This window comes from Sceloporus occidentalis, unplaced genomic scaffold, assembly GCF_023333645.1.
Source record: "Sceloporus occidentalis isolate IW3139 unplaced genomic scaffold, rSceOcc1.0.p SCAF_41, whole genome shotgun sequence".
Classification (NCBI taxonomy): Eukaryota; Metazoa; Chordata; class Lepidosauria; order Squamata; family Phrynosomatidae; genus Sceloporus; species Sceloporus occidentalis.
In genome coordinates, this window is record NW_028317021.1 from 2,596,374 (window position 1) to 2,621,251 (window position 24,878).

General features: G+C 41.3%; 1 protein-coding gene across 1 annotated transcript in view; it reads right to left on the reverse strand.

The window, feature by feature from the left end:
* Positions 1 to 24,878, reverse strand: part of TANGO2 (transport and golgi organization 2 homolog) — an 85,444-nt gene that overhangs the window by 11,076 nt on the left and 49,490 nt on the right. Inside the window, exons 6-7 of the mRNA XM_089489831.1 lie at positions 9,018 to 9,088; positions 836 to 989 (exon numbers count right to left, since the gene is read on the reverse strand). Coding sequence (XP_089345957.1) covers positions 836 to 989; positions 9,018 to 9,088 — 225 coding nt within the window. The remainder of the gene's footprint in view (positions 1 to 835; positions 990 to 9,017; positions 9,089 to 24,878) is intronic.

The following is a 24,878-nucleotide window of genomic DNA, read 5'->3' on the forward strand; positions in this document are numbered from 1 at the left end:
CATGCTCTGCCTTGATATAAAGTAGTTTTCTGTGTTCCTGTTCTCTGACACAAGCCACTATGGAAGTTTTGCTGGGAAAGAATTTAGTAATGCCCAATAAACCTAGATTGATAACAACAACAACAACAACAAAAAGGCTGGGCAACTTTGGCAAGACTGGGGGACAATTGTACACTCTCCAGGACCTGCTGCAATCTTCCTTCCTTTCAAAATATCATGGAGATCTTTTTTGAAAACCAAGTTATGATCTGAATCACATTTCCAGCTTTTTTAAAAAAGTAATGCTACATTTATTAAAGCAAGGCTGCATGTCTTGCTCTAGAGGATAACTTATTACTCCTGAAGGCTTCCCTTTTTTTGTCCAAATAAACCCTCTGAGAGGGTAGTGATCTATGGCCCACAAAAATGAATGGAGAGCTGCATTTGACTTACAGGTCATGTGCATTCCTGCAGGGAAAGCACAAGCTCTCTCTTTGAAGAAACAAAACGTAGGGTCCAAACAGACAGGCTGATATAAAGCTGCTTCGGGTCACTTTGGAGGTATGCTGTTTAAAGGTCACATGCATTTTTTTAAGAGGCCCGAAGCTGCGCCAAAGCTGTGTTCCAGTCCTTAGGACTGGAGCATGGCTTTGGCATGGCTTCCAGCCTCTTAGGACGCATGCAGAGTTTAAACAGCATAACTCCAAAGTGACCCAAAGCAGCTTTATTTTGGCCTGTCTGCTCGGGCCGTTAGTTTCCACCAAATAGTCATAATTTATCAGCAAAGTGCAAATTTAGAGGAGATGCAGATTCCCCCCCAAATGATCATGTGTTACAACAAGATATGTAGCCTTACGGTTCTTGGTTGTTCATCACTTTGATGAGCTCTTGCACCAGATCTTCCTTTGTAAGGTCTTGGCTGTGCTTGATGACATCCGCGAAGAGCTGCTTTCCATACTGGAGTTTCTTCCATGGTGTATCCAGCAATGAATTGCTCAAGCCATATACCCCTGTGGTAGGGGAGTGTGGGCAGGGAGAAAAAGATAAATACATGCAGCAAATGAATGTTTTTATTTGCGAATGAACCAAAGAACTTGCACATACAAGCAAACCCCCCTCCCCCCCGTCCTACACTACAAGCACCTTCTTGCTTCTCTGTTTCCAAACTATGCCAGACACCTTTTGTTTTTGCTAACTATGCTGAGGACTGTTCAGTCCCATTGTGCATCTCTGCAACCCACCAACAGGGTTCCTTAATACCTCTGCTATGTAGCTAAGTATACATAAAGTTATGCCATAGACCATAATACCAAAATTCTAGCTGAAATATGTCTGACATGTGTATGACGTTGTTACAACTACATGCTGAAGATTTGCTGATGTCCTTATGGCTGCTTTGAGCACAGTTTAGGAAAAGTGACATATACATACACTGGAAAATGTTATCAATTTGTCCCAATCAATTGTCATTTTCTACTCCATTCCTAGGGTCCTTTCACACTAGGGAATCCTGGTGTTTGGTTTGTCACTAGAGATCTCTGGGTGAGAATTCTAAAAACCCATCCCTAAACTACAAATCCCAGGATTCCACAAGAGAGAACCAGGGCAGTTAAAATAGAATCATGGCATTATAACTGTGTAGCATGAAAAGGCTGCTTATGCTGATCATCCAGTTTAAGTGTTATGCTTTAATCTATGTGGTAGATACCTTTTGTCCCACAATTCTGCACTGTATTTTATTGTAATGACATTTTATCCTGCCTATCTTTCACAGCAGCACTCAGGACAATGTACATGATAATTCCCTAGTGATCTCCCAGCTACGGTTACTGACCAGATCCAAGCCATCCTAGCTTTGACAACATCCATATATAAGGTGCCATCATAATACAAATATCTTCTCTGTATTTTGTGATGTGTTTTTTAATCCTATATAACATGAATTATGAATAGCAGAATTTGAACGTAGATCCAACAGTAACAACAAAACAACTTCCTTCCGCCCTAAATTGTTGTTTTGTGACATTTCTGACTTATGATGATGCACAGGGGGTTCCTGGTGGAATTTGTTCAGAGGAGGTTTGCCATGGCCTCTCAGGCTGCTGCTGATGGTGAGGGCGATGATGATGATGACAATGATTTTATTTACTTATACCTCCTTTTCTCCCAACTCAAGGGACTCAAGGCTGAGAGACTGTGACTTGCAGTGGGTTTCCATGGTTGAGGAAGGACCCAAACCCTGTCTTCCAACACTCAGACCACTACACCATGCTACAACCTAAACTATACTGCAGAAATAAAGAAGGTTGGGATAACCAGAAGTGTGTTTCTGTGTATGGGAAGACAGGCTCCAGTTGATGAATCTCAGCATTCTAGTAAAAAGCAAAGTGAAACTTGAAGCTTGCCTATCCCTGCTTCAGAAAAGCCCTAAAGATGTACTGAATTTCAATTGCCCTCTCCTAAGGGTTTCATTGGTCTACCGAAGGGAAACCGTTTCAGTGTCCAATTGATTTTGTTTTATTTATTGAATTTATATGCCACCTTCCTCTCATGAATGGGACTCAAGGCCACTTACAATAAACTTATATAAAACAAATATAATTAAAACAGAAAACTAAGCTGCTTTAGGTCTCTTGCCGAAGAAAGGTAGGATGTAAATTAAACAAACAAATAATAAATACAACAAGTACAAGAATTGTTCCACGTTAAAGGATTTGATTTGAACTGCCCATACCTTGGAGCAAACGCTGATCAGAATGGAAACTGCAGTCAAGAAACAAGAAGACTAGGAAAAATGTAAAGATGTACAACTGAGCGCTAAAGTTAGAATGGTCCAATCCAGTGTATTCCCATCACTATGTATGGATGTGAGAGTTGGACAGTGAAGAAAGCAGATAAGAAGAAAATAAACTGTGAAGTCAAAGGCTTTAATGGCCAGCATCCATAGTTTTTTGTCGTTTTTTAGGCTATGTGGCCATGTTCTAGAAGTGTTTATTTCTAATGTTTGGCCAGCATCTGTGGCTGGCATCTTCAGAGAATACTGGCAAGGAAGAGAGTGGGTATATAGACAATACACAGATTAACATGGGAATCACTCCTCCCTACCCAGGGTCACATAGTATATATATACCCACTCTCTTCCTTGCCAGTATTCTCTGAAGATGCCAGCCACAGATACTGGCGAAACGTCAAAAATAAACTCATCTAGAACATGGCCACATCGCCCGAAAAACCCACAAAAAACTATAAAAATAAACTCATCTGAGGTGTAGTGGTGGGCATACCGTAAACAGCCAAAAAGACAAACAAATGGATCCTGAAGCAGATCAAGCCTGAAATCTCCCTGGAAGCCAAGATGATGAAACTGAGGCTGTCATACTTTGGCCACATCACGAGAAGGCATGGCTCTTTAGAAAAGACAATAATGCTAGGGAAGGTAGAAAAAAGAGAAGAAGATCGCATGCCAGATGGATAGACTTAAATTAGGGAGGCCACAGGCCAGAACCTACAGGATCAAAGCAAAGCAGCGAAGGATAGGGGGTCTTGTAGATGTCTCATCCCTAGGGTCACCATGAGCTGGGGTTGACTCAAAGGAAGTTAACAACAAAGTTAGGCTATATATCTAAACTATGCATATCTGTCAACACTTCCTGCATAAAATGTAAAAAAAATAATGACCACAAGGCATTATTGTATGGAAGTTTGACAGTCTGTCAATGTCATTCTGCGCATCACTCTAACAAAACCTAGCAAATGCCTCACAATTAATCACAATAATGCCTTAAATAGTTTGCCACAGATCTTCTTTTCCTGCACATTTCAGCTGGAACTTTCTCTGATTAAAAGCTTATTTGCCAGGGCAGTCCTAACATTAGGCAAAGTGGCTTGACCACCAGATGTCTGGGAGCCATGGATGCTAGCCTACTGTATCTCCAGTGTCCCCTGGTCATTCTCCTCTACTGGAAAACTGAGCTGTGCATGTAGCATGGTCTGTGCTGCACTCCCTAGCCAAGGCTGCTACCTTCAGGTATGTGAGAGAACCTTATCCCGTTACCAATGTGGAAGTGAGAATCAACTGCGTGTCCACTTTGCTTCTGTATGTGGAATGGGGCGGACCTCACGTAGTAAACTCTCTTTGGCTTTAGTTTTTGCTCCCAGCATCAGCGTCCATATTTGGACTCTGGTAGCAGCGATAAGATTACTAATGCACAATGACCTGTTTCTGTTAGGAAGCAAGAGTTCTCATCACTAATGAGGATCACTAAAACCACTACGCCACGCTACTTGACCCTGTTGTTTCATGTGCATTTTCTTAGTTTTGAATAAAAACATTGGTAAAACATGTTCCTTTTTCTGGTGCAGAACCTATCCCTATTCTTTCCATGTTACCTCTGCCTCTGGTACCACATTTTCTGTTAAAGAAGCCATGTCCAGAAACTTCATTAATAGAGAAAGACCTTTCAACTCATTCAACCACAATCCCTCAAAAGCCAGCCCTTATGAGTTCATGCAGGGATGAGAATGACACGGTCCTCCAGATGATGCTGGACTGCAACTCTCAGCAGCCTTAGCCAACATAGCCTATGGAGAGGAATGTTGGGAGTTGCAGTTTAACACTATTTGGAAGACTGCGTAGTTCACCCCTGCTGACACAAACTATAGACAAAGGAAGAAAAGGACCAAAATAACCTTCAAGAACATAAGAGCTCTGCCATAACACACTAAAGGCTTATTTAGGATCGTGTTCTATTCCAACCAGACACATATGGAAATAATATGAGGAAATAGCTCCTTCCCACCCCTAATCCCCAATAAATGGCATTGTGAGGCACTCTACCTTCCTCCCATACTGGAGGTAATGGATAACCATTATGAACCATAGCCATTGAGAGACCTCTGGGAATACCTTGAAGGTTGCTGGGGTAGAGAGCTAACATGAAACAGCAATCTTTCCTTCAAAATAGTTGCCTCATAGACAAACTCTATATGGCACTCTAAGCCAAGTGTATGCTTTGAGGTACACCTCCGCATGACACATGGCTACGTACATGCAATGCAAATGCATCCCCCATGGTCCAAAATTACAAGGAGTTTTAAAATGAGCCCAAGCAAACACAGTATGAGCACACACTCCCGATCCTTCCAGATATTTAGGTCATTGCAAGGGCACCTAATGCTAGTGACTCTGTTCTATAACTCTGAGAGCATCATGGTTAAACCAGACTTCATCTCCCCTGCATCTTAGAAAGAAGATTGCATGCTAAAAGGCAATGTAAATAGCTTAACCAACTGCACTTTATCCCCTTTGAACACATAAAGGCACATCTCTCAGACAGGCTCCTTAATGGTGCACAGCAGTAGAGGCTGACAGCAGAGATCTCTCACTCGCTTGCAGTGCCCTACATTTGCCAGCCATAATCCAGAAGAAAAAGCGTTAGTGGTGTAATATAATGCAACCCTCCAACATCAGCAGCTCTCCCCATGGAGCCCACATTTCACAGAGAATGAACTCTTTGTAGAGGCAGAGAGATCAGGAATGTCGTGGCCAGATCCTCCGGGTGCCTGATCCATTCATTACAGTTGTGTGCCATGATGTGAATAAGCGACCACTCCTCTTTCAGTGTAGAAGAAAAGCATGCAAAAAGGAAACCAGCATGCCAGAACCTGCAAATTTCCCTACTTTTAACAGATGGCATCTTCTTGTCCTGGCTTCTGAAAGGCAATTATGAATAAGAAAGGACAGAGGTTGGATCTTGTTGATATTCTGGGACTTGGCTTGGAAATTTAAAAGCTGCCTTAAACTAAATATAGCCATTCAGTCCAGCCAGGTATATGCAACCTGGAGCCCTCTAGATGCCTTGGACTACAGTGCCCATAATCCCTGACTACTGGCTGTGCTGTTTGGCATTTATGGGAATGGTAGTCCAAGAGATCTGGCAGGGACCAGGCTGCCAATGGGAAGTGGCATTTTAAGTTAGGGGTAGGAGTTTGTGGTCCTTCGAAGACTGGCGAATTATTGCTGCCACTATCCCCACCAGTGGGCAGGTAGGCAGGACTTGATAGAAACTGGCATCCAGCGACATTTGGAGGGCCACAGGTTCCACACAGATTTCGCAGAAATGGCACTGGCTGGGGGACCCTGGGAGATGCAGTCTAAAAATGACTTTCCCAAGGCCTGTACTTGTGACTTTCTAAGTGCAAAGCTACCTGTTCAACAGTGAACCACAGCCTCTTCCAGTCAGTAACAATGCTGTTTCCTTCTGAAAACGGATACCACCAACTGTTTAAGAGGGACCAGAACACAGTTGGGGAACTCTTCTTCAGCCAAATGGCCAAATTCATTTTCAAGAGATGTTGGGGTATGTATGTCACATTCCCATGGTAGGTGGAGCTAAAGACAAAAGGGTGAGACCAAAAATACTAGGATATTTTAGCTTAATGCTATTCTTCCAAGACTTAGGAGAGAGATTTCAAATTTTTAGAAATGGAATGAGAGGGGAAATAAAACCTGTAGAAGAGCAGGGCAGCCACCATATCATGGTGTCATAGGTTAGAGGAGGCCCAGAGGGGTCCCCTGGGAGAATGGATTTGACGCCAGATCCTGTTGGCCCCCACCCTGTTAGAGAACCATTGCAAAGCAGCTGCTTCTGAAATGCAAGATAAAACGTTAAAGTACAGTGACTCATCCTTGTCTCCAAAGCCACGCGAATGACAACTGCACTATTTGTCTGCAAATTCTTTAACGCTCCACAGACGAGAGCCCAACAATACTCAGTAGTATTAGCTAGGTAGGAGCCTGGAATCCTGAAGCACAGGGTCCTAACTGTGCTTAGCATGTTTGGGGCTGTCAACACTTTGTGTAAAAATGCCGCAGAGGAAATAGTGGCACACCAACGCAAGAGTTTTCAAACCCACTCGACTCGCAATATATCTGCTTATTTTCTTAAGGTTGTCGCTCATTTAAAGAAAATAGTCAATTCATTTAACAAGTTTCAATTGATTGATTTGTGTGTGTGTGTGTTTATATCTATATCTAGCACAACATGCATGGAAAATGGATCATGCTAAAGATTTAAAAAGGGATTTGTTTCTTTAAAAACCAACAAGATTTTTTCATCCCAAAGTCACATTCTTCCTTCCCTCGCACACGGAGCAGGAGGGAATGCCTCTTGAAAGCTTGTGCCTGCCACTCAAAGTTTTAAATGTATTTTGTAATATATATTTCCAATGTGTTACCTTTGGTGGGGCATCTATTTAATGGATGAGTGGGTTTTAACTCATTAATGTAAGTACAGTGGTTCCTCCACATTCACTGGGGTTAGGGGTGAAGGACCGTGAGTGTGGAAAACTGTAAATAAAAAAACACTATTCTTTTTACCTAAGGAAACACCTCTAGGAATATCTAGGTCCCCCAGTGTAACTCTGTGGTCCACACCTGCCAGAAAATTGATCACAGAATCATGCTGGAAGACCTGCAAATGCCCAGATAAGTGTTTTCTCTAGGAACCTGTAGGTTCTCCAGCACTATGGTCAACTTCTGGCAGAATTGCGCTGCAGGACTTAGAGATTCCTAGAGAGAACATAGTAATCAAACAATCAAATTCGTAAAAGTCAAAGTCAGAAAAGTGGAGGGCCAACTGTAATTAACTGACTAGAAGTGGCAGCATTATGCTAGCCACAAAAAAGAGACCCTTCCCATTGTGAATCTAGTCAAATATTCATTTCTGGCATTAGTTCAACTGAAGACACTATAGGATAGTTATGATCTGCAACAAAGCTCTTCAGTATGGGGTAGGGCACTAGGCAAAGAAAATTTTCTAGAGATGCTGTTAAGAATCCAGTTCACATCAGCCATGACAACTGGCCATGCTAACTGATGGGAGTTAATATCCAACATCTGGAGGTTCCCTTTCCTGCTTTAGCAGTGATACTTTTGCCTACATCAGTTGCACAGGAACTGATGTAGTCACTTTCTGGATCAGACCCAAGGCTTATGTAGTCTAGTATTCTGTTCCCAGAATGATCAAACTGATGCCGATGGGAATGCTACAAGTAGGATCCAAGTGCAACAGCACCCTCCCTCTCATATTCTCCAGCAGCTGATATACAGTCTTCGATACCATACCATCTGAATGCACCTGAAATTGTGAAATCAAAGGCTTTCATGGCTGGTATCCATAGCTTTTTGTGGGTTTTTTGGGCTATGTGGCCATGTTCTAGAAGAATTTATTCCTGACATCTCGCCAGCATCTGTGGCTGACATCTTCAGAGAAAGGAGCCCTGGTGGCACAGTGGTTAAATGCCTGTACTGCAGCCACTCACTCAAAACCATAAGGTTGTGAGTTCAATACCAGCCAAAGGGCTCAAGCTTGACTCAGGCTTGCATCCTTCCGAGGTTGCTAAAATGAGTACCCAGACTGTTGGGGGCCATTAGCTTACACTTTGTAAACTGCTTAGACACTGTTAGTCCAGTATGAAGCGGTATATAAATGAAGCTGTTTGACCACGGAAGTTGAGAAACAAAATATCTGGCATACCCAAGTTGAAGAAGGTGTCTATAAGCTAACTAACTAATTAACTGCAGTTTGGTGGGTTTCTACTCAGTTCTATTGGTTCTAAATCCAATAACTAGTCAGCATTCTCTGGCCACTGAGGAAAGACACTATGCAATGGGCTGTTTGGGAATTTTTTTCCTTCCTCTTAAGTTCTTGCCTCCCTGAATACTTTTTGTACAAACTGGCTGGCACCTCCCTCTTGGGTATGGGTGACTATATAAGGACCACTATGACCTCAAACAGGAATCTTCCACATTTTAGAAGAGCTTCCAGCTTCTGGGTTTTACATGCATCCTATATTGCCAATGCACCTCTCAAGTGAATCATCACTGCATGAAATGCTTAACCTTTCAGGTGCCCTCCTTGTGGAATTTCCCTTTTCACGGCAAAGTGCCCCCCTGCCCTCTGCACACACATACACACAGATAGACACCAATTGCTTTAAATAAACCCCAATACCCACAGTGTTCTGATATAACCCACCGGGATTTAGGAAGACAGGTTCTGGGTCTCCTTTGTTTCCGTAATAGTAAATTACGTCTCCCCTGGTGGTGCTAAAAGATAAAAAATAGAAAAAAATGTTCTCCTTGCAAAATGGCAACTCATATCTTTGATTAAGTTCTAATTTCATGCAACCCTCAAAACAGCAAGACATATTTTCCTTCAGTTAAGAGATCAGCCAATTACTTATCTTTTTTACTTGAAAAAAAAATCACATAAAACATTTGCGACAGACACTATTTAAGGAAGCTGGTTAAGAAAAGAAAAGAAAAGCAAAGTAATTTTCCAGGATTAAAATAAGCCGCAAAGGGGAGGGGAGAGGTTGGTGGGGAAAGAACTCTTGACAGTTCTGTAAGACCCAAAGAGAGCAGAGTGTATATACGCATGATGTTTTCTGCTAACTTTCTTCAATTCCAGTTGCAGCCCACTCATGCCTGTCCTTATTCTGGGAATCCTCTGGTTCTCAGGAGCAACTTTTGTAGTATGCAAGAGGGTTCACCACTAAGGTGCCTTCCACTTCTCTAGCTCCAAGGCTACATGTATTTTTAAAACAATGTGAAATACTATTCATCCAATGACTCTTTCATCCCACACTGATATAGTTCTGAAACAATTCCTATGGTCGGATGAGAACCAAATGAGTTCAGATGGGCATCATTGGTCATGGACAACATCCTTGTCTGCATTACAGAGACAACACTGCTTTTTAAAAAGCCTGCTTTCCTAGATATCCTTTTTCTTCAGTAATGCAGAGCATGGAAAAGTTACGTTTTTTGGAGTACAACTCTCAGAATTCCTGAACCAACAGCTAGTTCGCTGTGCTGGCTGGGAAATTAAAATAGCCCCAAAAGTCATTTTTCCAAGCTTTACAATAAGCAGGTCCACAGTAAATTACAGAGGTATTTCTGCAGGCTGTAGAAAAGGGGAAGATTGCAAGCAGTCTTTCCAGAGAAGGCAGCTTTGCTGTGCTTTCTCTCTCCCAACCTGCCACTCGGCAGCCTTTCTGCTGGGTTGAGAAAAGGGTACCCCTGCTTCTCCTCCTCGCCATATGAAGTTGTGTTTGCCTCTGTTCTTGTTTTCTAGGCAATCTGAGTTTAAGAATCTTTAGTGAGACACTATGACAGCCTCTGGGGTCTATAAAATTGGACAGAAATGTCCAAAATACATCAATATTCACACCATAAAGCCAGGTCCCTGTCACTTTGTCTTGGTTATTTTCTGCCAGCTGGTGCACCACTGCTGGTGCTTTGAATCTTCAGGGGCATTGCTGACTGTATACAAAGCCAATCATATCTTTAAAAATACACTCAAAAATGGCAAAAACATGAGTCAACACATGCAGTGTTGTGAAGGCTCAGAGTAAATGATGGAAGTGCAGCATACACTAAAATATCTGAGATGGACTGACCGGAAAAAATCTCTCCAAAACACCGAACCTCACTAAAGAGTGAGTGAACATACTGATGGCTTTTATTTCCTTTTCCAGATATGGAATTTTTCAAATGAGCTTGCAGATGCTGTTGGTAGCATGTTGAACTTGACTGAAGTGGGAAGGAAACTGGACAAGGCATCATCCCTACCGATATGCCCTTGTTTTGAAGAAGCAAGGGGGGGGGGATGGAAAAACTACCATTAGATGGCTCACTCTCAACATCCTTCAATTCTCCCTTCCAACACAGAAACGCAATTCCTCAAGCTGCTCTTGGTTTCTTAGTTCGGACGTCAGGATGAGATCATCTCACGCAGTATTTCACTCAAGCGATTCACTTATTATTTACAGTAATAGAAAAAAAGCCTTTCCCCAGCCCACTGACAAACAAAGTACATCTGTAGATGAGATTTTAATTATATACAAGCTTTCAGACAGTGGCATAGATGACTTTTCCCTTTCAAATGAGATGCTCTCACATTCCCCTCCCTGTATTGAGTTTTTTTAAAAAACACACACACACACAGCAGAACTGAATATATTATAATAGTACAAAGATTCTGTACAGCAGATGAGCAACCATTTCCCTACATTTCACTTTGTCAGAGAACGGAGGGACAGATACTGATAGATTGAGGCAAATGAAAGCGGGCAGGGTAAAATCTCATCAAAGCTACGTAAGAATAAGGCAATGGGTGCACAAGCTGGCATCTGGTACATGAAGCCTAACAAGCAAAACTATTCTTTATTTAGCTATTTATAACCTAACCTATACGTAGCATCTTTAACAGATGCTGCATGATATGCTTTCCCTCTGTGGACAGAGGTTTCTAAATTGACACACACACCTTCAAACACACACACTCCTCCTTTGCTATTTGGGGGAGAAACAACAGGGCACAAAATAGATCAAAACAAGATACTACTCAGCATTTTGTTGATCCTAGTGTTCTTTTCTTTTCTACTTGAAGGGCATGCTTCCTACAGAATGCTTCTGCTACAGGCTTGTTTGGATTAGTTAAAATGCTCCCTGGAAATATAATTATTAGTTTAGCTAGTGGTAAAACACTGCCTTGGCACTTCCATCTGCCACTCTGGTCTACCCTTTCAGCTATCCTCTAATGTGTATTTTTTTTTTTTTTTTTTTTTTTTGCTTTGCTTTACAAAACCTATGCAAACAGTTTGATCCTGCTTGTCTGCACAATAAGAAGTATCCACTCATATTCATTGATCAGTGGATACTCTGTGACTCTTCATTGTCTGGAAATAAGAGAAAAACGCTGGAGCTGCCGTCAGTCGGGTGTCTTCCAGATGCGTTGCACTACAGCTCCTATAATCGCCAACCAATATGGCCATGTTGGAAGGGATTATAATTCAATACATCTGATGAGTGCAAGGTTGGAGAGGAATGATTCATATCAGGGAGAGAAAAGCTCAGGCTCTGGGGCTTAATCCACCCACCTGGTGTTCCCCAGATGGCCACATTGTCTTCTTTGTGATACCACTGTGGGTTTTGTTCCAGTTTTAAAGGTTGAAGTGCCATCTTACAGCATAGTTACTGGCGGTATAAAATTTCAGCAAAAATATGCTGATATTTTTTGCCTTTGACCCTGCTCACTGCTGGAATATAGCCCTTGAGAACTGACAAGAAATTGAATTCAGTTTCTCACTGTACAGACGACATCTTTCAGCCCTCATCAGGGAAGGGCCTGCTTTCGTTCAACATGTCAACTATTAACATTATTTACAGCACTTATTTCCAATTCTTGCCAAATATTTAGGCTCAACAAATGCTTCTGTCCTAATGTTTTCCTTCGCAGACTCAAGCCTGCATCGCATAGAGTAGATTTTGCATTCAATTTTTGAAAGTGATTGATCAGCCTGGCAAATGCAAGGAAGACTAAAGGGATTTTTTGCCTTGCCACCTGAGTGCTGGTATACTGAAACTTTACCACTGCCTCAATAAGGTTTCAGCTAAAGCAGAGCCATTTAGCAGAGAGGTGGGCAATATGTTGTCTGGCCTAAACCAGCTTGAATGGCATTGAAAGGATGCAGTAACACATGCTTTTGCGGGCGCTTTATTTTCTGATCCTGGAAACCTCCAGAAAGGACAGTTTACCTTCCAATCACTTCATGATCCCTGGTGCTTTTTAAAGTCAAAAATCCAGGGTGCAAAAGAGACCTTCTGGTCATTTCCAGTTTTCTCAGGAGTAGGTGACATGCTTTTCAGTGCAGTCCAAGGTAGGTCTCAAGAAGACAAAACAGGCCCCCAGATCCTCCTCAATTACCCACCTGTAATATTGGCATAACCCATATTACAGTGACCCTGCGCCATACGCAGGCTTGTTATAGGCAGTTTTCAGCTTATGCTGACGCTGCTTGGGAAAGGGGAAAATGCGTGGTGCGCGCGCATGGCTGCATGGCGAGCACGAGCCCCTTTATATCCAATGGGGCTTGTGAAAGGTGTGCGCGCATGGCCACGGGGTGAGCCCAATTGCATATAATGGGGCTTGAGCATATGCACATTTTGCTTCACGCAGGGGGGTCTGGAACGGATCCCCTGCGTAAAGCAAGGGCCCACTGTACAAGAGAATAGACATATTGCTTCGCTGCATGTTTCAGTGGCAATCCTTACCTCCTTTGCCGCATCAGACCAACTGCACATTACATTAAAATATGTATTTGCATTTTTATATACATGTTTTTACATAACAGAGATGAGAGCCTTGCGGCAGATGCAAAAAACAGTATGACTCTTTTCCTTGAGCTGTAGCCCTATCAATACTCCTCTGCAACCATCACTGTTGGGACAAACTGCGGACAGGGGATGTTTAACTGGACTATGATACAAAAGGAAAGGGTTGGCCTTCCCGTTTCTTCCTTGCTGCCTTTCCAACGTGGCTTAGTGAACCTCATAGCTATTAATCAAAACCAATGTGCAACATATAATTTGGTGGTAGACACTTCAACTTCAGCCATGTCACTGATTAAACGATAAACCTTTGATTGAAAACCATAGTTTATCTTTAAACCCAGAGCATCCTACTCTTAATTTGAAAAAAAAAATATGATGATGGTTTGCTTAATTCAGACATCAGGAAAACAATAGCATTTCTCATCTAGCAAGTAAGGGATGTAGTTGGCAGCACAGTATGGAAGGAATACAGTAGACTGTTGCTTCCTTCTGATCTTCCAAAATATTGTTTCTGATTCCCCAGAGCTTGGTTTGAAAGGTAGTCTGAAACAGTCCTTAATTTAAGAGAGGCCTCCCATCATTATCTGCCTGTTGCGTTGCACTCAGCATCCTTTTCTCACTTACCATACAGATTCCTTTGAGTGCTCTAAATGTCTGCTGATTGCTAGTAATTTTGGGTTCTCTATATTGCCATTTTCTGAAAGAGTTTTCAGTGCACATTTTCAACGTTGCCTCCCTGCTCAGAAGCCACAAAACCTTCCAAATTTTAAAAGCCATTCATTTCTGGCACATACAACTTTAGAAAAATAGCATGTCCTTTGAACAAAGAAAAACGGTTCTATGTAATTGCTAAAGATTATGCCACGGGGGGTAAATATGTGTTTTTGTGTGCCTTTAAGTCAATTCTGAAGTATGGCAACCCTATGGCGACCCTATCATGGGGTTTTCCGAGGCTGAGAGTGTGTGCTTTGCCCAGTGGATTTCCATGGCTGAGTGGAAAATGGAACCTTGGTATTCAGAGTCATAGTCCAAAGCTCAAACCACCACCCCACGCTGGCTCTCCTTCGAGTCTATTTAGCAGAGGTTAATTTTATCAAGTACAGAAGTTAGACACAGCAGGCAACCCATTTTCTTCTCATCCTACTTTGCTAACATAAGAAATGTGGAGAGAAAAAAACTTTTTCATCTTTTAAAGCTGCCTTCAAAGGGAGTCGCATATTGCAGGAGGTATTTGCATCAGCATGTGCTTTCGTCATTCCACTATTTTAAGATTCCCTTGAACTAGTTCTAACAGGTTAACACAACCTTTATATTTTTTTAAAAAAATATTTTTGTTGGAGTCCTGAAATGACACCCTGATGAATTCTCTTGGCTTATACACATGCCTAAACATCACTCCTTCTTTCCCACTTAACAGATATTTAATGCATTCCATAGTTGGGCCAGCTTCTTCATTGTGGTTGACATACCCTTTTCTTTGCTGCATTTGCATCTTACTAACTATTGTTTGAGGTCACTCCATCCTGTCTGTTCTCTAGATTTCAGAGCTTATAAACATTGCTTTGGACTAAAACTTCCAGAACAACCCAGCCACCCATGTCTGTTACAGGACGCAGGGGTCTGTAGTCCGAAAGAGTGATTTTCCTAAGATTAGCATTGATAACATAGTGGTTCTCAAACTTTGGACTATCAGACATTCTGGATGTCAACTCCTAAAAGTCCCAGACAAACCATAGGAGCTTAATGCACAGCTCCTTGGGACGCTCCCGGCGCAGAACGAAAGGGGGTGGGATAGGAACAGAATGGGGGCTATCACCCATTTTATCGAACATCAGAATGCCGCTGCTGCCACCGGAAATTCCCATTCTGTTACCATCCCGCCCCCCTTTTGTTCCATGCCAGGAGCGTCCCACGGGGCTGTGTAATAAGCTCCATAATACCTTCCATATTTTGGATTTCCAACTTGCAGAGTCCAACTGACCATATCTGGAAAGACAAAGATTGAGAACCACTGGTTTCATAGATGCCAGGAAGAACATAAGATATGAGCCTTTTCTGTTGGTGGGTACTATGATTTTGGAATCCTGTACCAAAGAGGTTTAACTGGTAAAAACACTGCAGTCTTTTTGGTGCCAGTTTAAGACATTTTTACCTAGCGGCCCAGGTAAAGGATGCATTGCCTCCGTCCACTTTGTAGCTTTGCCTCCTCTCCATTTATTGTTCAAATGAGTTATTTTTTATTGTACTGCATCTGGGAGAATGGTTTATTTACACTTTTTAAACATGGTTGTGGAATCCATCTGGAGGAAGAATGGGCTAGTTTTAGAACTCTTTTCCACAGCTGTTCCCCAACAACTAGTATTTAGAAGCATGCGCCCTTGAACTAGGAGGTAGGATACAGCCATCATGACTAGCAGTCATTGAATCCATTTAAGCTGAACTGTGAGAGATTACTTGTGTTCCAACACAGCAGTGGAAGACCCTTGTTGGAACTTAGTAAACATAGAAAAAGCAATATTCAGTCAGATCAAAGACCTCTCTGGTCTAGCACTCTGTTCACAAAGCGGCTAACCAGTTGCTATGGGAAGCCCACCAGCAGCATGCGAGTGCAACTGCACCTTTTCATTCACATTTCACAGCAACTGATATAGAGGCATATTGCCTCTAATGCTGGAAGTGATATGCAAGCACGACTAGCTGCCACTAACAGCTCTTACCCCCATAAGTTCATCTCATCTCCTTTTAAATCCAGCCCAACTGACAGCCAACTGTACAGGTTGTGGCAGTGAACTCTGGGGTTACCGTATATACTGGACTATAAGTCGACTTCATGTACAAGTCGAGGGTAGGTTCTGGTGCCAAAATTATGAATTTTGATATGACCTGTGAATAAGTCAAGGGTAAAACATAGGGGCACGTGACAAAGGATCTAAAGGATGAAGCAAGGAACACAATGCCAACCAACTTACAGAATTCCAGCAGGCACAACTGTTTGTGCTCATGCTAAAGGATGGATGGATGAGAGAGTGGAGGGGGTCAATGCTTCCAGGACAGGTTATGCGCTTGCTTTTCACCAGGGCATGGTTCCTTTTTAAATAAGAGTTAAAATACAGGACTTACACTGACCTGTGAATAAGCTGACTCAAGTTTTTGGGATCAATTTTTTGACTAAAATTTCTAGACTTACACATGAGTATATACAGTAAACTATACACTGTGTAAAGAAGTACTTTCTTTTGCCTGTCCTGAATCTCACACCACTCGGTTTCAGGGGATGATCCTAGCTATTTTAAGAAAGGGAGAAAAGTTTATTCCTATTTAATTCCTCCACACCATGCAGACTTTTGTACCTCTGTCACCTCTAATGATAAGGTCTACACAGCAGCTCACTATGTTTACTGGAATCACTGTCTAACACAGCAGAAACTGGATCAGGAGCGACATTGGGTAACTCATGCTAGATCAGCAAGGATCTCCAACTCTCATGAAAGCAGCAGTTTTAAGTTTAAGTGTTACAAACCCTGGTCTGTAGTAACTCCCTGACCTGTAGTAGATTTGTATGTAAGTATTCCAGTCATCCCAGTGCATGACTCATATGGGTTCAGTAACTAACTGGCTCTATCTCTTGAGGTGGTCAAATTTATCCAGGTAGACCTTGGTGGTTCCAGCAAAAAAAGAAAAAGAGACACTGTAGACCTAAAGTTTGCCCTCCCATCTTCTAAGGTACATTCCTGGCTTACGTGAAGCACCATCTAAGCCAAATGGATGCACCCGCCAATTCTATGCCTGTGCACTGCTAGGGGGGATTGTTAACAAAACAAACAATTGAAACATATGCTTGTCTGTTATTACAGAAGGACCTCGATATTGTTGAGGAGCTCCCAAATTTGAAAATCTCTGACTTATGTTTGTTGTTGTTAACTGCCCTCGAATCGATCTTGACTCGTGGCGACCCTATGGATGAGACATCTCCAAGACCCTCTGTCCTCCACTGCTCTGCTTAACCCCCGCAACCCCATACTTTTTAATAGAGTCCCTCCATCTGGCCTGTGGCCTTCCACTCTTCCTACTTCCCTCCACCTTTCCCAGCATTATAGTCTTTTCCAATGAGTCCTTCCTTCTCCTGATGTGTCCGAAGTTACTCCAGAGCAAATAATACCTTGCAACAATTCACTCTCTTGCCAAGAACGCACTGCTTTCTACAGAGGCCTTTTTGAATGCTCTGATGATTCCCCACTGTCTTTAAATTATCTCTACTGTTGGCAATTAGGCGGGTGCTACCTCTGTCAGCACATAAAGAGTTTAAAAGTATGGCTGTCAATTGCATCAAGAACAGAAAAAAATGTTTTTTTATCTGAGCATTATTCAGACAACATTAACAATATCATTCATGTGTATGAACATAAAAAAGGAGGGGGAAAAAGCCAGACGTTTCTCTTTCAACAGGTGAGCTTCTTAAATATTTTTTTTTAAAGTTCTGTCATCACAACTCCTATGGGGGGGTGTGTGGCTCACTTGTATCATTTTAGGTATCTTCTTTTGATCTTTCCAAGATACCAGGTTTGCACAGAAAATTAAGCATGAACAACTAAGCAGTGGGGGAATTTGGCCATGAGATCTCACATCAGCAAGTAAAAAGGTTTGGCCTGTGCATGCTGCCCCTTTGCTCTGTCCTTTTCACACAGTGGCAACCAAACCAGGGATGTCTTCAACTAACTGCTTCCCTCTCATTTCTTCTGAACCAGAAAAATGTATTTAACAGCTTCAGTGCATTTCAAGATCTTAAACCAAACTCAAACTATTGTTTAAATTCCTGGCTGTTCTGAAAGTTTCAGCATAGCTTCTGAGTTAAGACTAAACACATGTGGGACAATGTAAGGCTGTAGGTGAATAGTAGAAGACATGTGTTACATGCAGAAGGTCCCAGATTCAATCCTCAGTATCTCCCAGTAGGGTTGGAAACACTCTTGTTCAAAACCATGGTTTTAAATCCAAATGTTAGCCCCAATTGGAGTGCCCCCATTGAAACAAAAGGAACTTGGTAAATAAACACCTATAAAAATTCAACCGATTCAATCGGTTTATTTTAGCTGGGACTAACAACTGGATTTGGGCCCTAGAAAACTGTTGCCAATCAGTGTAAACAATACTAAGTTAGATGGACCAATCTATTGATGTGACTCAGGAGAAGACAGTTTTCTATGTTCCTATACTAAAGACCTCTTAGTTTTGGTGATACATCCCCAAATTCTCCCTGTGTTTTCAATAATAACCATAGCCATCCTGGAAATGCAGTTCAATACATGGCAGGACATGATTGAAAATTATCACAACAGGATGAAAAGAATAGCATCATAGAATCATAGAGTTGGAAGAGACCCCAAGGGCCACCCAGTCCATCCCCCTGCCATGCAGGAACTTTCAATCAAAGCATCCCCGAAAGATCATAGAATCATAGAGTTGGATGGCCATCCAGCCTCTGTTTAAAGACCTCCAAAGAAGGAGATTCCACCACTCTCCAAGGAACTATGTTCCACTGTCGAACAGCCCTTACTGTCAGGAGGTTCCTCCTAATGTTGAGGTGGAATCTCTGTTCCTGGAGCCTGCATCCATTGTTCTGGGTCCTATTCTCTGGAGCAGCAGAAAACAAGCTTGCTCCATCCTCAATATGACACTTCTTCAAATATTTAAACAAGGCTATCTTATCACTTCTTAACCTTCTCTTCTCCAGGCTAAACATCCCTAGCTCCTCTTTCCTCATAGGGCATGGTTTCCAGACCCTTCACCATTTTAGTCGCTCTCCTTTGGACACGCTCCAGTTTCTCAACATCCTTTTTAAATTGTGGTGCCCAGAACTGGACACAGTATTCCAGGTGGGGCCTGACCAGAGCAGAATAGAGTGGCCCTATTACTTCCCTTGATCTAGACACTATACTTCTATTGATGCAACCTAAAATAGCATTGGCCTTGTTAGCTGCTGCATCACACTGTTGACTAATGCTCAACTTGTGGTCTACCTGGGCTCCCAGATCCCTTTCACACGTATAACTCTCTCGTTCAGCCAAGTGTCACCCATCCTATATCTGTTCATTTCATTTTTCCACTCTAAGTGCAGTACCTTACTTTTCTCTGTGTTGAAATTCATTTTGTTAGCTTTGGCCCAGCTTTCTAATCTATTAAGGTCATTCTGAATTTTGATCCTGTCCTCTGGAGTATTAGCTATTCCTCCTAATTTAATGTCATCTGCAGATTTGATAAGCATGCTCTCTATTCTTTCATCCAAGTCAAAGATGTTGAACAGCACTGGGCCCAGGACAGAACTCAAAGGAATTGAGATAAACAGTGAAGCCTTCTAGAGGTAACTCTCACAATTCAGGAGTATGTCTTACTATCAATTTACCAACTCCAAGATACTGTGTTAAAACATTTCTCCTGATGCAGCCTTTCACATACCTTTTCAGTGTTTTTTTTTTTTTTTGGTTTTACTTGTATTGTAAATCACCTTAGAAAGACATAAGACTTGAAAGGTATACTATAAATTAATAAGATAAATAATACACAAATACAGCAACTAGAATGAAGGAAGAAATAGATTATTTGTTTTAAAAGTAATGTACACAGTCGGCACTATCTTAAAAGAGGACTTCCGTCCTGCATGAAAAATACAGAACACTTCTTTCAAATACAGCACCTGTCAATCCTTATTTTTTTGGAAGTACTGTACTTCAACCAAAATATTTAATTTTTTAAAAACAAGATGTGCTACACCAATCAGGAGCACCTTTTAAAAACTTACCAAAAGGTTTTAAATCTATTAATCTAGCAGAGTAAGAGACTAAATTCTGCAGTCCTAATAAGAAACATTATTACTAATGTCACACATGGAACCAGCTGTAATCATCCAAAGCATAAGTCATTTTAAGCAAAAGGGAACAGTCCTGCCAACCAAAACCAATATCCGCCATCAAAAATGAAAGATTTGTCATCTTTAGAAATAGCTTTGTCGCCTTTATTAATCTAAGACAAATATAGGCTTCTGATTTATAACTTTATTTTCTATGGAGGGGCACCTTTAAATTTGATACATCTCTCTCCTCGCCACATGCCTCCAAATATGCAGACTTTATTATGTATCCTCCATTAGTCATGTTATGTTTCCTTGTAGATATTTATTTTCCAACAGAAAGACATTCTAACAGTTCCTTACAAACCAACAATGGTCTGACATTACTAATAAGCTGATATTTTTAAGAAAATAAAAGCTCAGTAAGGCAGAAGGAATGTATTTATAGTCAAGAACTAATAAGCAATTGATCATTTATCATTTACTTTAAACATTTCCAAATAAAAATATAAAAAATGGGCACTTCAATTAAAATCATTCTTATCTAAAGTAATTCATGTAACTTGGAAATTCCGCAAAAATATTCTTCCAGAATTAAATAATTGATTAATTTATTAGGTTAATGAGCCACAGAGCAAATGAAGCAACACACTGCCTAGTTTGATCTTTAAACCCTGTTTTTGATCTATGTGTATGTCATATAAAATAAAAATGTGCCTAGAGTATTGAATGGGGACATCCAAGAACCAGGTTCAAGTTTTCACAGAACTATACAACATAGTTTTCTTAAATGCAAATTGATATTTTAGTTCATAATTAGAGTCTGACAGTTAATTCTGGGGTTAAATACTTTAAACCTAGAATTATTAATGGAAGCACGGAAGGAGAATCTTCTTACTATCTGGGTGGCTCTCCAATATTGTACACCAGATACTCTGCAGAAATGCCTCATATATTCCAGCAACCTTAATTCTTAACATCTTAACCCTGGGAATTTTGCTGGTACCCACATGGGAGTCAGTAAGCTAAAGAAAATTTTAATGGAGAGAAAGAGAAAAAAATATGAGAAAGGGTTTTTGGTGATGTGGACAAGAAACTATATATATATATTTTAAATAATGCAGCTATTTCCTTCTCTCCCAATCCCAAAACAGGGATGGGGTGGGAACTAAAATTATGGATGACACTTTCCAGCTTCATTCTTTTAATGTAGGCATTTAACTTACATTTAAATGGCAATTTAACAAAAAAAAAAAAGTTTTCCCCATTCCAATGTAAATGTAACTGAGTAAGATTTTTTTCCCCTTATTAACAATTATCTAAACCCATTAGCCATTTTCAGCAGTCATTCTCAAGGTACATGAATCAACAGTTGGTCAATGCAAAGCCATTATTTGTGTCATTCCAGAACTTATCATCCATGGTAGCTATGCAGTTACTAGGCTTTTTCCTTTAACAATATGTCTGATTTGATTAGATTTTGCAGAAGCACACTGCTATTAATAAAAACCATGAAAAATTGCACATAATTTGAAACCAACAAAGAAGTATCTATATCAAAGAAGGTAACAGTACCATTCTATTCTGCTTTGGTCAGAACTTCATTGGAATACTTTGTCTACAGTTCAAGAAGGATATTGACAAGTTGGAATATGTCCAGAGATGGTGAAAAAGATGGCAGAAGACAGGGAAATCAAGCCTTATGAGGAAAAGCTTAGGGAGTTGGACATGTTTAGCTTGGAGAGAAGAAGATACAGAGGTGGCATAACCATCTTTAAAGATCTGAAGAGAGGTCACGTAGAAGATGGAACAAGCTTGTTTTCTGCTACTCCAGAGATTAGGACATAAACCAATGTATTCAAATAACAAGAAATCTTTAGGATTAGTGACATTTACTTGACAGTAAGAGCATTTCAAAAGTGGGGCAGACTACCCTGGAAAGAAGCAGAGCCTCCTTCTATGGAAGGCATGCAAACCAGGAAGAGGTTCCTATAATTCCTTGCCACTGGTGATAGTTGTAGCTTGTGAGTGTTTATGTGCAAAACATCTATGGGGCCAAAGTTTCTTCACTCTGCTGGCCTCAATGCAACATCTTAACCAATTATGCTGGTTTAGCATTCTCTGAAGATGCCAGCCACAGATGCTGGCAAAACGTCAGGAATAAACTCTTCCAGAACATGGCCACATAGTTTGAAAAACTCACAAAAAACCTATGGATGCCAGCCGTGAAAGTCTTCGACTTCACAACAATGATGATTTTTTTTGCCCAAAGCAACCAGGATTCATAAGCCAACAACAAATTCTGGTGGTTACTATGCTGGCCAATATTCCACATCCAGAACAGTGGTGAGCTATGCACCTTAAACATTCCACAGCAAACAAGACATATGATACACCAGTTTTCATGACAAGAATTATTTTACAGTTCTGGTTATTAATTTAATCTTCATTTCCTCATTCTGAACAAGTTCTAAAGCTAAGAGTGTGTTTGTTCTTCTGGTCAAACATAACAATAAGTTATCAAACAGTTCAATTGATACTTAGCAACTGTAGTGTGTGAACTGGTCGGCTGTGCTGTGCTTGGTGCTTTAGCATTCATATTGGAAAGACAATACACCTGTGATTTATTCCATGATTCCATCAACCCTGAAAAATGGCCATTCTACCAGTTCACATTTGTGACGGTTTTCTTAGATATCTCTTGCTCTGACCCTGCAAAACCCAACAAGAGAGATTACCAGGGATCAAATAACGATAGAAGGAACTATGCATCCAAAAGCCTGCACATCCTCAAGTAAACACAATATAGGATTTTACTTAAGAGGAAGATTTAACCCAAAGCATTGAACATTCTCAAGCTCTCAATTTAATCCATATTCTCCCTGTGAAAGTCCGTATTCCCTCATATAAGCCTATCTGAGGAAAGGCACTTGTCTCAGTTGTGCCAACCTTGAAGACTTATTTAGTGTGTTCATTCAAGATAAGGGTTTCTCAGTAGCTAGTGTCAAACAGAGGAATATTATTCCAAGAAGCCTAGGCTGGCCCCTTTGTCATTCCACCAGCAGGCACAGACCTTTCCATTCAGGTAGGCACAAGACAATAGGGTCATTCCTTCCTGGTATAGGCAATACTGCAACTACTTTGGAAAGCAGATTCCAAAGGGGTGCCTAGGAAGACAACATTATAACCACAAGTGGCAGCACTCCGGGAAGCATTGCTGGGAAACATCACAACCTCAGGAAGGAAATCCATGGTCTAGAAAGAATCAAAACCCATAAAAGATGTAAAAAGAATGACTTCTCACAAAACCAGAACTGAACCAGGCCTTCTTTGTTGCTTGTTGACTGAAATATAACTGCAAACCTGTTTGTTCAAATTGTACCTTGAAAACCAGCTCCAAACTATCATTTCAGAAATGCACTCTTGCCCCTCTTCCATGATTTGTCAATCAAGACAAACCAAAGTGCTTGCTTTTACAAACCATGGTTTGTAAAATGTTTGAAGCAAACCTAGTATGAGTGGGAACTCAGAAGTTAATCCACCACAGCCAGCTCTTATACAAATTTGTGGGTTAAGCCATTTTAATATAAAATACAGTGGGCCCTTGCCTTACGCGGGGATCCGTTCCGGATCCCACCGCGTAAGGCGAATTCCGCCTATGCTCAAGCCCCATTGTTTCCAATGGGGCTCGTGCATGGCGGTGCGGTGGCGCGCGGGGCGCAACGGGTGCATGTGCCCATTCAATTGAATGGGACACGCCACCCCTTCCCCCCGCGGCTTGAGCACATATGCTCAAGCCGCGTGTGGCACGGGCGCGCTGTACCACCTTATATTGACCAAGTAGCTACAAGTGACATCAGCATATGTTTCATAGACTACAGCAAAGCTTTTGACTGCATAGACCATGAAAGGCTATGGAGTGCCCTTAAAGACATGGGAGTGCCAACACATCTGATAGTCTTGATGAGGAATCTGTACTCAGGCTACTGTCAGAACAGAACACAGAGAAACAGAATGGTTCCCAAATGGCAAAGGGGCCAGACAAGGCTGCATCTTATCACCCTACTTGTTCAACTTATAAGCAGACATACTGTAAGAAAAGCAGGCTTGGACACAGAAGTAGCAGGAATGAAAATAGGATGAAGGAATATCAACAATCTAAGATATGCAAACGACACCATAGTACTAGCAGAAAACCTCACAAACCTGGAACATCTACCAAGGAAATTTAATGAAGAGAGTGCAAAGGCAGGGCTACTGTTGAACATAACAAAAACAAAAATAACGACGACACAGAATCTACACAAATTTTACCTAGACAATGAGGAAAGAGAAACAGTAAAATAATTCTCATACCTGGGATCAAACATTGATAAGAACAGGGACTGGAGCCAGGAAATCAGAAGAAGACTAAGAATGGAGAGAGCAACTATGAAAGAACTAGAAAAGATTCTAAAATGCAAAGATATACTGAGCACAGAAGTTAGAATTATACAAGCCATCATGTTCCCTATTACCACGTATGGATGTGAGAGCTGGACAGTCAAGAAAGACGATAAGAAGAAAATCAATGCATTTGAGATATGGTGCTGGAGAAGAGTGTTGAGGATCCCACGGACAGCAAAAAGGACAAACAAATGGGTCCTAGAGCAGATCAAGCCAGAAATCTCCCTGGAGGCCAAGATGTCAAAACTGAGGTTGCTGTACTTTGGCCACATCATGAGAAGGGAGGACTCACTGGAAAAAACAATAATGCTAGGAAAGGTGGAGGGAAGTAGAAAGAGAGGAAGGCTGCATGCTAGATGGATGGAGTCTATTAAAGATGACTCAGGTATGGGTTTGCAGGAATTAAGCAGAGCAAGAGAGGATAGGAGG